The sequence below is a fragment of the Triticum urartu genome, chromosome 1 (assembly GCF_003073215.2).
Source record: "Triticum urartu cultivar G1812 chromosome 1, Tu2.1, whole genome shotgun sequence".
Lineage (NCBI taxonomy): Eukaryota > Viridiplantae > Streptophyta > Magnoliopsida > Poales > Poaceae > Triticum > Triticum urartu.
The window spans coordinates 45,019,630-45,034,875 of record NC_053022.1 but is presented as its reverse complement, the minus strand read 5'-3'; the positions used below and the strand labels follow the sequence as shown (position 1 = coordinate 45,034,875).

General features: G+C 39.1%; 1 protein-coding gene across 1 annotated transcript; it reads left to right on the top strand.

Moving 5' to 3' along the window:
- The first annotated feature begins 7,534 nt into the window (after positions 1-7,534).
- Positions 7,535-8,262, top strand: LOC125552666. The gene is made up of 2 exons (XM_048716332.1): positions 7,535-7,918; positions 8,084-8,262. Exons 1-2 carry the CDS (start codon positions 7,621-7,623, stop codon positions 8,107-8,109), a joined length of 324 nt encoding a protein of 107 aa, XP_048572289.1. The 5' UTR covers positions 7,535-7,620; the 3' UTR covers positions 8,110-8,262.
- The last annotated feature ends 6,984 nt before the right edge of the window (positions 8,263-15,246 follow it).

Genomic DNA, 15,246 nt, shown 5'->3' with positions numbered 1-15,246 from the left:
TACGATGTCAACTACATGATCATGCTAGCAATATGACAATGATGGAGTGTGTCATAAGGAACGGAACGGTGGAAATTTGCATGGCAATATATCTCGGAATGGCTATGGAAATGCCATGATAGATAGGTATGGTGGCTGTTTTGAGGAAGGTATTTGGTGGGTGTATGATACCGGTGAAAAGTGCGCGGTATTAGAGAGGCTAGCAATGGTGGAAGGAAGGAAAGTGCGTATAATCCATGGACTCAACATTAGTTATAAAGAACTCATATACTTATTGCAAAAATCGAAAAGTTATCAAAGCAAAGTATTACGCACATGCTCCTAGGGGGATAGATTGCTAGGAAAAGACCATCACTCGTCCCCGACCGCCACTCATAAGGAAGACAATCAATAAATAAATCATGCTCCGACTTCATCACATAACGGTTCACCATACGTGCATGCTACGGGAATCACAAAATTTAACACATGCATTTCTCAAATTCACAACTACTCAACTAGCATGACTCTAATATCACCATCCTCACATCTGAAAACAATTATCAAGCATCAATTTTTTTTCTTAGTATTCAACGCACTCAAAAGAAAGTTTTACAAATCTTGAATACCAAGCATATTATTAAGCAAATTACCATGCTATTAAGACTCTCAAAATAATCTAAGTAAAGCATGAGAGATCAATAGTTTCTATAAAACAAATCCACCACCGTGCTCTAAAAGATATAATTGAAGCACTAGAGCAAAATTATATAACTCAAAAGATATAAGTGAAGCACATAGAGTATTCTATCAAATTCCAAATTATGTATGGCTCTCTCAAAAGGTGTGTACAGCAAGGATGATTGTGGTAAACTAATAAGCAAAGACCCAAATCATAAAATACGCTCCAAGCAAAACACATATCATGTGGTGAATAAAAATATAGCTCCAAGTAAAGTTACCGATAGAAGTAGACGAAAGAGGGCATGCCTTCCGGGGCATCCCCAAGCTTTGGCTTTTAGGTGTCCTTATATTATCTTGGGGGTGCCATGGGAATCCCCAAGCTTAGTCTCTTGCCACTCCTTGTTCCATAATCCATCAAATCTTTACCCAAAACTTGAAAACTTCACAACACAAATCTTAAAGTACAAAACTCATGAGCTCCGTTAGCGAAAGAAAACAAAAGACCACTTCAAGTTACTGTAATGAACTAATTATTTATTTATATGAGTGTTATACCTACTGTATTCCAACTTCTATATGGATTATAAACTATTTTACTAGCCATAGATTCATCAAAATAAGCAAACAACACACGAAAAACAGAATCTGTCAAAAACAGAACAGTCTGTAGTAATCTGTAGCTAGCGCAAGATATGGAACCCCAAAAATTCTAAAATACATTTCTGGACCTGGGAAATTTATCTATTAATCATCTGCAAAAAGAATTAACTAAATATCACTCTCCAAATAAAACTTACAGCAGTTCTCGTGAGCGTTAAAGTTTCTGTTTTTTACAGCAAGTTCAATAAGACTTTCCCCAAGTCTTCCCAACGGTTCTACTTGGCACAAAAACTAATTAAACACAAAAAACACAACCAAAACAGAGGCTAAATAAATTATTTATTACTAAACAGGAGCAAAAATCAAGGAATACAAATACAATTGGGTTGCCTCCCAACAAGCGCTATCGTTTAACGCCCCTAGCTAGGCATAACAAGCAAGAATAGATCTATGTATTGCCATCTTTGGTAGGGAATTCTTCAATGAGGCATCTATCTCCCCTAGGAATTTCTTTCTTTCTAGTGATTATCAAATTCTTAGGCACAAGATCAAAAAATTCATTCGTAGCAATTGGTTCCTTAATGATAGCAAAAAGTTTGGGATGAATACTTATAGATTTAAGATCCGCAGTTTCCTTACTAGATGATTCACCCTTATTTTTAGGGACATACATAAGCTTGGAAATTTTAGTAGGAGGACTTGGAGTATTCTTTACGGAAGAAAAAGCGGTTCCCAAGTTTGTAATGATACCCTCAAGTTTATCGATTCTAGTAGAATCTAAGTTTATTTTCTTATTAACTATGGGTTCCTTTTCCTTGATATTTTTCAAAGTCATTCCTACCTTAGATCCATATTGGGTACTTTGGTGGATCTTTTTATCTAGATTTTCAATTAATTCAATGGTAGCAACTTTATTTCCAATAATTTCAAGTCTTTGCATAACATGCTCCAAAGTTAACATAGTTCCATTAACCAAAAGAGGTGGTGAGCCAAATAAATCTAACATAGCATTATAAGAATCAAAAGTATGGCTACCCAAGAAATTCCCTCCAGTAATGGTATCAAGGATATATCTATACCAAGGACTAGCACCTACATAAAAATTGCGGAGAAGAACTGAAGTAGATTGCTTCCTGGTAGATCTATTTTGAGCATTGCAAATTCTATACCAAGCATCTTTTAGATTTTCTCCCCCCCCCCCTTTGCTTAAAATTTAGAACCTCATTCTAGGGAGACAACGGAGAAGATATGAGACTAGCCATAACGACAAGAAAGCAAACTAACACACAAGCAAACAAAAGTCAAACGGGCAAAAGAGGCAAATAGAGAGGAGGATAGAGAGAGGGCGAATAAAACGGCAAGGGTGAATTGGGGGAGAGGAAAACGAGAGGCAAATGGCAAATAATGTAATGCGGGAGATAGGGATTGTGATGGGTACTTGGTATGTTGACTTTTGCGCAGACTCCCCGACAACGGCGCCAGAAATTCTTCTTGCTACCTCTTGAGCACTGCGTTGGATTTCCCCGAAGGGGAGAGGATGATGCAGCAAAGTAGCATAAGTATTTCCCTCAGTTTTTGAGAACCAAGGTATCAATCCAGTAGGAGGCTACGCATGAGTCCCTTGTACCTACACAAAAACAATAGCTCAACGGAACCAACGCGCTTAGGGGTTGTCAATCCCTTCACGGTCACTTATGAAAGTGAGATCTGATAGAGATGATAAATAATATTTTTGGTATTTTTGGTATAGAGATGCAAAGTAAAAAGTAAAAGCAAAGCAATAATAAAGTGATGGAGATTAATATAATGAGAAAGAGACCCGGGGGCCATAGGTTTCACTAGTGGCTTCTCTCAAGAGCATAAGTATTCTACGGTGGATGAACAAATTATTGTTGAGCAATTGACAGAATTGAGCATAGTTATGAGAATATCTAGGTACGATCATGTATATAGGCATCACGTCCGAGACAAGTAGACCGACTCCTGCCTGCATCTACTACTATTACTCCATTCATCGCCCGCTATCCAACATGCATCTAGAGTATTAAGTTAAAAACAGAGTAATGCCTTAAGCAAGATGACATGATGTAGAGGGATAGTTTCATGCAATATGATAAAAAAAACCCATGTTGTTATCCTCGATGGCAACGATACAATACGTGCCTTGCTGCCCCTTCTGTCACTGGGAAAGGACACCGCAAGATCGAACCCAAAGCTAAGCACTTCTCCCATGGCAAGAACAACCAATCTAGTATGCCAAACCAAACTGATAATTCGAAGAGACTTGCAAAGATAACCAATCATACATAAAAGAATTCAGAGAAGATTCAAATATTATTCATAGATAGACTTGATAATAAACCCACAATTCATCGATCTCAACAAACACACCGCAAAAAGAAGATTACATTGAATAGATCTCCACGAGAGAGGGGGAGAACATTGTATTGAGATCCAAAAAGAGATAAGAAGCCATCTAGCTACTAACTATGGACCCATAGGTCTGAAGTAAACTACTCACACTTCATTGGAAGGGCTTGGATGATGATGTAGAAGCCCTCCGTGATCGATGCCCCCTCCGGCGGAGCTCCGGAACAGGCCCCGACGGGATCTCGTGGATACAGAAAGTTGCGGCAGTGGAATTAGGTTTTTGGCTCCGTTTCTGATCGTTTGGGGGTACATGGGTATATATAGGAGGAAGAAGTACGTCGGTGGAGCAACAGGGGGCCCAGGAGGGTGGGGGGCGCGCCTGATAGGGTAGGGTGTGCCCCCTACCTCGTGGCCTCCTGTTACGTGCCTTGACGTAGGGTCCAAGTCTCCTGAGTTGTATTCGGTGAGAAAATCACGTTCCCGAAGGTTTCATTCCGTTTGGACTCCGTTTGATATTCCTTTTCTTCGAAACCCTAAAACAGGCAAAAAACAACAATTCTGGGCTGGGCCTCCGGTTAATAGGTTAGTCCCAAAAATAATATAAAAGTGGATAATAAAGCCCAATATAGTAAAAAACAGTAGATAATATAGCATGGAGCAATCAAAATTATAGATACGTTGGAGACGTATCAGTCTTGTACATCACATCATTCTCCTAATGATGTGATCTTGTTCATCAAATGACAACACATGTTTATGGTCAGGAAACTTAACCATCTTTGATTAACGAGCTAGTCAAGTAGAGGCATACTAGGGACACTTTATTTTGTCTATGTATTCACACATGTATCAAGTTTCCCGTTAATACAATTGTAGCATGAATAATAAATATTTATCATGATATAAGGAAATATAAATAACAACTTTATTATTTCATCTAGGGCATATTTCCTTCATCTTCTTCACCCCCAACTCCAGCCATGTCCTGTCCTATCGAACCAAGATCTGCTGCAAGCCTACTTCCAAGGAAACACATATATGCCAGTTCAGGCCTGACATCTTGTTAAACTGGTTCCTTGTAGTGCGTGGGATGTTCTGTTAACAACAAATACAAAAAAGAAAAAGCATCAAACAATTAGCAAAAAAAACTTACACATATAAAAAGGATGAAAAACATTTCCGAGGAAAGAAAAAATCAATAAAACAAGGAATTACGGTTGCTGCTTTGGATCCCTCGCAAATGACAAAGCCAAATCTCTGCTCGTTGTCACTCTCACAATGCGAATGGCAAACTGGGCACACCATTTTGCATGGGTAAAGAAAATAGTTTAGAAACTGAGCCATTTATACTAAAAATAACAAATTCTCACCAGCTCATAAAGCTACAAAAAAGAAAAAGAACAAATGTTCATAATCCCAAACAAGGTAGTTCATCATTTTCTGAACAATAATAAATAAATAATATTAGACATGGGGGTCACATAGCATTAAGAATACTTCTTCCTACCTTGAGATGCGTGGATACAAATGTTCAAACAAACCTTATCGGGATCCTACTGTACAGACCATCTTTGTCCAAAAACCAAAAATAAGAATCTGTACAAATAAAATGATATATAACTAGTAACTAGTATATGAGACATGCAAACTAGTAAACTGCATAATATGTCATTTTGTAGTCATACTTTGCATATGGAAACATACATACTTTGCATATGGCAACGACACATATAGTACCTATGGTTTAGCCCATAAAAAAGCATACACAAACTACATTGATCGCGTACTAGTTGCTATCGTTCGAGGACAGAGCAAAAGAAAAAATTAGAGGCTAATGCAAGGTACAAACAAAAAACATCGCATGGCATTAGTCCTCACCCATAACCTGACACAACTCATCTGAATGCTCGTTAAGTAAATAAATATACAAATAAATCAAGAAGCACAATGTATAAGCTATGATTACTAGGCAAACATTAACAGAGATATACTGACATGAAAAAAATGTGACAAAACATAGATCTAGAATGAAAGAAAATGAACCTTGATTGATACAAATTGAAACTAGCTCTGATAAGAAAATTACTTATCTATCAAACCCTACGCGTAATCAAACCAAACTCGAGGGTTAAACCTCATTTCCTACCTACCAGACACAATAAACATGATCTAGAAAAACTAAAAAATGAACCAACCCCCAATGAATCTAGCAAAAACACTAAATAAAATCTACTCCTGCTGAAAAGAAAAATCCTATGAATCCACTGAATTTCCTACACACACAAGCTATCCAGCCACCCATTGAATTTTGACTACTTCAAATCCCCTAGCTCCCTACATTCGAGTGGATTGGGAACAAACCCTAGGTACATGAAAAAAACAAATAAAACGAGGGATGTATAAGTTGATTCATTTGTGAGGTGCTTCTTTGTTTACGTTTTACTCTTATCTTTTAAAAAAGGAAATTGTTGTAGACTATTAGCAAAGTTGATTTTAGCCCGACGCAAGTGATCCGAATGTTCACTAAGGCAAATCAGAAAAAATAAGCACATGTATAAAGTTATGATACTGGACAAACCTTAACAAACGTTATACTTACATGAAAAAAATGGAACAACATGGATCTAGACTAAAATCAAAAATTAACCTTGACACTAAATCACCTGAACTAAAAAAGGGCATAGACTGAATCTCTGCGCACTACCCAGCGACCCGCTGAATCTTGACCTACTTGAACGCCCCCCCCCCCCCTTCCCAACATTTGGATATATTGATGAAAAAATCCTAGATAGATGGATACACAAACAAAAATAGGGATGGTACTAATATGTGAGGAACCCTACCCACATTTGGGTCGATTGCGGGACAAACCCTAGATTGATGAATACACAAACAAAGAAGAGGGGATGGTGCTCAATCTATGAGCAAGAAACAATAACTGGACAGAAACAAAGAGGAAGAAAAAAATATGAACAGGGCAAAAAAACTTACTCCAATGGCGCCTCTCTCCCTTCTCGTTATCCAGAGCCCCTGGAGGAGGCCGAAGAGGAATGGGAAATGTGCAAAATGAATGCGAGGGAGAAAACTACTCTGAGAGAGACAAACAGCCTGCCAGCCCAACTATCGTGACAAACACTCCGGCCCGCTACTAGCATTATCCTGAAAACGGGCCACGCGACACACAACAGCCGCGAGCGAATGCACCAACGGGACAAAAATAGGTTTGCACGAATCTTGAAGATAGAAGAGATCCAATGGCTCTAGACTTAGATGTGAATTAGTTATTTCACATCTAGATGTGAAATAGCAAATCTGATATTATGGTTGTAATGTTGTAGCATGTAGATGTGTAATTAATATACAATTCATTTTTTTGATGCAGTACCATACCTTCAAGATATTTATAATTAATGTAATGTTGTAACATGTAGATGTGTAATTAATGCACACGTTCATTTTTCGGTGCAGTACCATATCTTTCTATCTTCAAGATATATATAATTATTGTAGTATTGTAGCATGTAGATGTGCAACTAATGGATATATTCATTTTTTATGCAGTACCATATCTTCAAGATATATCATATATAGTACAACTAATGTATGTATAATGTGTCGATGTGGAGTTAATGTACACACTCATTGTTCGATGCTATTTCGTATCTTCAAGGTATAGCATGTAGATATAGAGTTAATGTGAGCATTCATTATTTGATACAATATCGTATCTTCAAGATATAGAACTAATGTATGATGTAGCCTCTAGAGTGCAATTAATGTACATATTAATTGCTTGACATGGTGCCATATCTTCAAGATATAGAACTGATGCATGTGCCCATATCATCATCTCAAACAAGGCTATATAAACCAAGCCATAGCTAACGAAGTCATGTATCCCACACATTCACAGAGAAGCCACACAAACAATTATAACATCAAAGGGATAGAGAAGGCTCTAGTGTAGCAGATACAAAAGCCATAGTCATGGCGAAACTCATGTGCTTATGTTTCATCATCCTCACTATTGGGGTAGCCGTGTCGGCTGACGAATGCGAGGGTGACCGACAGGAAATGATCAAGGAGTGTGCTAAGTATCAACAATGGCCAGCAAATCCGAAGCTAGATCCATCGGATGCATGTTGCGCCGTGTGGCAAAAGGAAAACATCCCATGCCTTTGCGCTGGTGTCACCAAGGAGAAAGAGAAGATATATTGTATGGAGAAGGTTGGCTACGTTGCCAATTTCTGCAAGAAGCCGTTCCCACATGGCTACAAGTGCGGAAATAAGTGAAATATATTAAGGGAATTATGATGATCGGCATTGCATACATGCAATTTTGATACTTGTTATTCTTCGGATTCACACGATTTTGATTTTAGTTATGCATTTTTATATGCTTCTTATGCTATTCTAATCATATGTTGGGTCAAATTGAATGGTCTTGCAGGTTACACATTCCCTCCTCTGGCGTAGTGACTCTAGTTTAGCTGTGGGAGGAGAAGTATTGGCTTTTACATTCCATGTACCTGGCCTCACAATAGCATTCCATTCAGATCTGTAATTCATGAAGCTGTGCTCCGAAAAGTTTATGTTAAGCACTTTGTATGAGAACGTTTGTGAAACTAATAAAGCCTTCTCCTCAAATTGTCTAAATTATGTTTGTTCATATATCATTTTATGGTCCTACTAGAAAATATGCTCGTATGTTGCAACGGGAGAAAAACAATCAGATTATGCATATGTGGTAGAGATAAAATGTCTGAAACATATGCCAGGATGAGATTGGGACCATTAAATTGCGATTTCATAAACTGCATCTGAATCATGCCATGATGAGATAAGGAACTTCTAAAAAGTCATTTCAAAGGCTAAAAATGTGATGGTCTCATCACGACTTGATTTCCTAAGGCACCACAACAAAATATTTTCTGGCTGAGAAAACTGTATTGATGGACTCCACCTAAGCTAGACTAATGAAAATGATGTGTCTCCGCCATCACCTAGGGTCACGGTGTTTACCCTGACTAGTAAAACTATATAGTACCAGAATAGTATGGAGGCAAATTAGATATTTAATCATTTTCATACAGCTTACAAAAGCTAACCGTAGAAAGTTTTGTCAATTTTTTTGGGCTCAACGTTGTGCAGAATATGGAAACCTTTTTTACACGACTCGCTTGTACTAAATAAAATCATAAAACAACCTCTGCATATTAAAAAAAAACCTCTATATAAGCAGGTTAGTTATGTTCGTTATTTACAGATCTGCTTAATTTTTTTCGAACATTTTTTCAAATTCCCGAAATACATGATCATTTTTTCTAAAATCATGACTATTTTTTGCGAACATTTTTTCGAAATCATGATTTCGTTTTATTAGTGCAAACATTTTTTCAAAATACTGGACATTTTATAATTTTCCAAACTTTTTTTGAGTTCATGAAAATTTTATGATTTTGCAAAAACAATGTGAATAGTTTTTTAAAATACTAGACATTTTGTGACTCCAAAACATTTTATGTATTCATGAACATTTTATGATTTCTCCAATAAAATCCAAAACTGACAACTTTTGGAAATCCCGAATTAATTTGAAGAAGGAAAAACAAAAACCGGAAAAGAAAAAAAGGGCCATGTCATGAGTATTTTTTGTGATTTTTTTCGAAATCGTGATTTTTTAAATAAATGCATTTTCTATGATTTTCCAAACATTTTTTGTATTCAAGATAATTTTATGATCTCACAAAAATTATGCGAACAATTTTTTAAAATACTGGACATTTCATGATTTTGCTGAACATTTTATCAATTAATGAACATTTACGATTTCTCAAATAAAATTCAAAACTAACAACTTTTGGAAATCCGGAATTATTTTGAAGAAGGAAAAATAGAAACAGGAAAAGAAAAAAGAGCAACATGGCCCGGCCCATGAATGCGTGCGGGATGGAGGAGGCCCGCTCGCTGTTAAGAGAGAAAAGTAGAAGGGAAAAGGGTAGTACCTGGAATCAAACCCGGGTCTCTGGGGTGAAAGACAGTGGCTCTAGCCATTGCGGTATGCGTTTCCTTCTGATATATGTAAGGGTATCATCATATAAGAGACGAATCCGACGACGACGACTTTGAAAAAAAATTGAATCGTTTTCTTCACTCATTGATGGCATTATGGGTAATTTATGTCAATTTCGGGGTAATTTTCATGACGTACCGCCAGAGGCAATAGCCGATTTATTATTAGGTAAATATTTACGACTTGTGGTAAGTGAAGGGGTCAAGGATATTAGAAGAAATTGGTGTTGTTAAACCAACAACTTTCATGTGTTCTCTTATATCCAAAGTTAATGAGTTCATTTACGCCCGAGCTCAACCAGTTTTTCGCCTTAGTAATTTCCATTCCTAGCTGTTGCAAGGCTCCAAGTACAACCTAGTTTGCTCAAAGTGAGGAGACGGATGGGGAAGGGGAAGAGAAAGACAAGTGGCATATTTAGTTAGTTTTACCATTTCAGCCACAAATCCAGTGTAGTTAGATTGAACCAGTCTACTTGGATTTCTGTGATGCGTGCAATGTCTGCTCTTTCCATTATACATTACCAGTTTTCTATCATATGACTTATCTTTTAAATGAATTGGTGAAATTTTAATATTTTTTGAAAAATGATACGACCATCACAAAAGTTTGTATTATTAATAGGTTTAATCACCTCGTTGAAGTGTGACTTAACCCGGTTTTGGGATCACTACGGTAGAAGTGGCTTGACTAGCAAGTAGGCCTAGCCTCAAGAATATCATTTTCCCTACAAGTGAAGTGTTTCGACTAGCAGCTAGCCCCCTTAAGGTTCTTTTCAGCTCGTTCTTCTTTAGCTTAATCTTGGACTTTCATTGGATTGGGATTGACGATTACCAAAAAGGCTTCCACCCTGCTTTATATATAAGGCAACACAGCCGAACTGATACATTGTGATGAGGAGATCCACTTATAAAGTAGATCAAAGGAGAATACATGAATACATGAGAGTCCACACCATACCACAAAAGCAACCTAGACTACCAACAAGGATGAAGACTCGCTGCCAAGGGAAACCACCGGACTATGTTTCGCCGCACACACCAAGTTCCCGCCGGAGAGGACCTCCTGTCGTCCCACTTCGGATTGTGAAGCCTGAGACTTCCTGCGGAAAATAAGGACCGCATGTGGCACAACGAGGACCTGCGTAAAAGAATAGGAGGAAAGTGAATCTGCCCACGCCAGAGCCAAGGGAGCTCTAAGTTAGGATCTGAAAATGCCCGCCAATAACGGTGCGGTGCATCAGAGGTAATATGCGATCCACAATGACACCCATAATAGGGAGACGACACAACATGTCAATGTCGTCGAGACTGAGGAACCGGTCAAGGGTTTTTACCCAGAGCCCTGACTCAGTGAAACGGACCTCAACAACACCCCCTAGAGGTACGCGACACCCGCAGGCATAGCCATCGCTGGTGCCAAAGCATAAATAAAATCTTTAGCCTGGAGCCTCTCAACCTCGCCAAACCGAGGACTCTCGATCACCTACCCAACAAGAAGGAAGACATGTCGCCAGCAAACAAAACCTCCAAAGCACGATCTGGAACCGTTGCTGCTATTAAAGAATGATTTGATCGAAGTGTCTTATTCCATTGATGATCACACATTTATACAAGGGGAACCGGCGCTTATGAGAAGATGCGCCTGTTCGAGGGGATGCGAGGAGCGGATGCGACGATTGCCTGGAGAGGTTCCCGCACGAACGAGGCGGCGGTTGCCTCGAGAGGATCCCGTGCATGCTGTTATTTACAACAAGGATTATCTCTAATAATTAAATCCTAACAGCTGCCAAGGCACCGCTGAAACCGGGGTGACCCAATGCCACATCCTCTACCGCCCACATGACCAGAAAAGCGAGACGCCTACTGAAAGCCGAATTGGCGGACTGCCAACAGAGGTCGTCGCCCTGACATAAAAAAGAACCCACCACCTAGCACACACCACTCACACCGCCGCCCGACATGGATACATCTGACAAAGACGACACACTACAACCCCTGTCTGCCCCCCCTCCCCCTGTCCTTCAGCCAAGAGGCCAAAACCAGGGAGGACCACCCGATGACGGAAACACCACCTTTGAGTGGACGGGGGCCATGGACTCCTAGACACAACCAACCATCCGCCTCGGTGGCCACCACCACAGATCTAGGCAGGCATCAGGCCAAAGAAGCCCGTTGGGCCATGGATCTGGCTTGTAGCAGACTCGAAGGCGGCAAGACACTAGGTCAAGGCGAGGCAAACACAGGTCACCTAGATGAAGCACCATCATCTGAAGTGGCAAAGATCCTAGGAGAAGCAAGGAAGCCCCGTCGGCGGCGCCTCGACAACCCGCAGCCAACGGCGCCCTGATCTGGGCACACCAGAACCGTCGCCGCCATGGGTGACTGCACCACGCAGCCCACTGTGCTGGACACCAATGCCCACGACCCTGCAGCCAACGATCGCCGCCACGCCGTAGACGCCATGTGAGACTAGGTAGGATCCTTGGGTAGGACTTTCCTACTAAGACATCTATGGCATAGACTTGGACAAGAAGTCTCTAATTCTCAGAGATAGCGCCACACCAAAGTGCATGCGTGATTTACCTTTTTTATTTTACTAGTAAATGTGCCCGTGTGTTGGAACAGGTTCACCGAGGAGCAAACACTTAGTCCTCCTTATGTGAGTCGGTGATGGGGAGTAGCGGGTCAAATGAGATCTTCATCTGCACCTCGGGTCACACACAAACACTGACCATCCATGACTAGTAGATGACATTAACTTGGGAACTTTCATACAGATGGTGATGGAGTGATCTAATTATACATACTTCACACAGATTGATAATATACATACCATGAAACCACCGTCAGAACTTTACTTATTTAAATTTTGCAAACAACATCAAGAAATTGTATATACAGACCAAATGAACACCATTTATGATAATGAAGACTGCTTAGTCAGTCTCAGACAATAATTTATATGTACACCAAGTTAAGAACAACATCAACAGGGCTCCGTTAGCAGCATAAGACAATCCAACATGTGCAAAAAGATTACCAATATCTTTCTAATTTATCCAGGAACTTTGCAAACTAACCATCTTAGTGTGCTGTCAAGAATAGCATAGCAAAAGCAAGTGAAGATGGCTCTAGTTGCATACGTAGAGTAAAAACCATAAAGCCTACGTTTTAACAACCCCCTGAGTTCAAGCCGAGGTGAAATATAATACAATTTGCTCATTTCTTAAACTTAATACATTAAACTATTCAGCTTGAAAATGTATCTTAGAAATGCACCCGTTTATAATTTGACCAAGTAAGGCGAACTCAAAAAATAATGTACATATTTTCGAATCAGAACCGGAGTTTAGCAAACAGCAAAACTTATAATTGCTGCATGCTACTTGATGTTGTGAGCCATATAATATTTTTCAGTTAGTCCTATCCTCTCAAGAAACATAGGGACTGAATTATCCCATGAAAATAGATACTTAAAAGCATGAAGCATGTGAACACCTATCTGCAGCAAGGTGAGTCCTAAAGCCCGGGACAAAAGCATTAGCTACTAATACATGTAGGAACTTCCCAAGCATAAGAAAATCAAAGGGGCTAATAGAAACACTTTCTTCCCTATCAATAGATGCCTAGTGGCTCCGAAGAACTGCTATGCCCAACCCTGAAGCAAAATTACATCTGCATCAGTAGGAAATGAAGGTTAAGTCATATACAAAGGAAGAAATTAATCGGCACAAAGCTCAAGAGTGGATTTTGTAAAGGAAATAGCAATTAAAATGGTTTTCATTTTAGCAATATCTTCTTTAATTCTTTCCCTCGATCTGTCATATCAGCAGTGTGTTGTAAGAGGCCTCATCAAGTTTTATTATCTCTGAGCATACCGAAAAACCTAACTATGAAGTATTATCTCTGAGCATACCGAAAAACCTAACTATGAAGTTTAACCTCTCCAAACCATGATTGAATAGCATGACACATCTCTACTTATGTGGTATACTGAAAGTCCAATCCTCTATCTGCATTCTAGCTTGAGCATGGATGTGACATTGCAGAAACATGACGGATCTGCTACGTGGATAACAGGACATGTATTAGAGGAATAACATACTCTTAATTTTCTGATTGTAGATTATTTATCAGAGGAAGTTTGTTGGCTGCCAATAAATATTTGCTAAACAATTTCAGGTTACTACAAAAAAGAAATTGAGGACTCCCACATCCAAATTGCATATCCCCATTTGGCTAGGTATTTACCTAAAGAAGCAACATCAACAGTGGAAGCATTCAGTGACTGGCTAATTACCTCCAGCAGCAGCATCAGTAAACTCTTTTTATAAATTGCTGGAAATAAAATCAACTAATATACATAACATAAAATATAGGAATGAACGCACATGCTAGCTTGTTTTTGAACAGACATATTCATACAATGGGGTAGGAGGGCATGCGTTGCTTGTCTTCTGCTGTTAAGTACAAACAGAATCCATATATGTAGGAGGGCATGTTTTGCTTGTCAGTCAAATGTAGTCTACTGTCGGCAACAACTATATTGGCTACAGTAAACTGACGAATTGACAAATAGACAAGACCCATCGATGCTCCAAAAGTACCTGTGGCAAATTAGATCTAGGCAATACTTGATGGTCTTCCTCCCAAGTCGGCGCAGGTGATCGCAGATGGCCTTGTGACGATGTCGACGGAGACGATGAATGCAAAGTCGATGGATATGGTATATTACAGAGATGTCAAAACCAATTAAATCCACTCCACTGAACACACCTCCTAATCCTATTTTGCTAGGTGCAGCAAGCATATCTATTCATATGTATGCAATTAAGCTAATTGATAACTGAAGAAATAGCAGAATATATGAAACTTCAAGAATTACTCCAGCATCATGCCCAAGAATTACTGTAACCAAGTTGAAGCCACCATGTTCAGGTATATGAAGTCGACAACTTGAAATTTGTTGGTTCAATCATTGGCTAGTAACAATAATTTTGCAGAAGAAAAAAACTGAAATAGGGGCTTTTATCATATCATCCAAACTGAAAATGGTGAGTAATCGGAAATAGCACTAGTTTTCAGAAAAAATAAACTAAAACAAGGGTAGATCCGAGGGGGGCAAATCAGTTACATTCATTATACGTCAGTTCAAACAAAGAAATATCGGTTGAATTCATGCAGCAGCGACATGCATGACCTTTGGTAACATCTAAATTTATCAAAATCAATCATGTATTTTTTGTGTAACATCTTCTTTTGAAATGAAAAATTATGACCCATTAAATATGATAATCCGAACGTAGTCTTACCAATCCACAATGTTTTTTAAATCTCCACCGATGATTGTAATAACAACACAAAAGAACTCAGTCGACACAAAAAAGTCAGTCATACATCAAATCTTGGGCATCCATAGCCCGTTGCATTTGGGAGATGGGCTGCAGGGGAGCCCTTTCACTATTGCGAGATGTTACTAACGCGACACTACGATCAGAGACCCTTTGACGAAACTGTGTGCGATGCAATAATCGCAAACGG

Coding starts and splice junctions, on each gene's coding strand:
- LOC125552666 (XM_048716332.1), top strand. CDS start 7,621: ATGGCGAAACTCATGTGCTTATGTTTCATCATCCTCACTATTGGGGTA. Junction 7,919..8,083: donor ACATGGCTACAAGTGCGGAA/ATAAGTGAAATA, acceptor ATGGTCTTGCAG/GTTACACATTCCCTCCTCTG.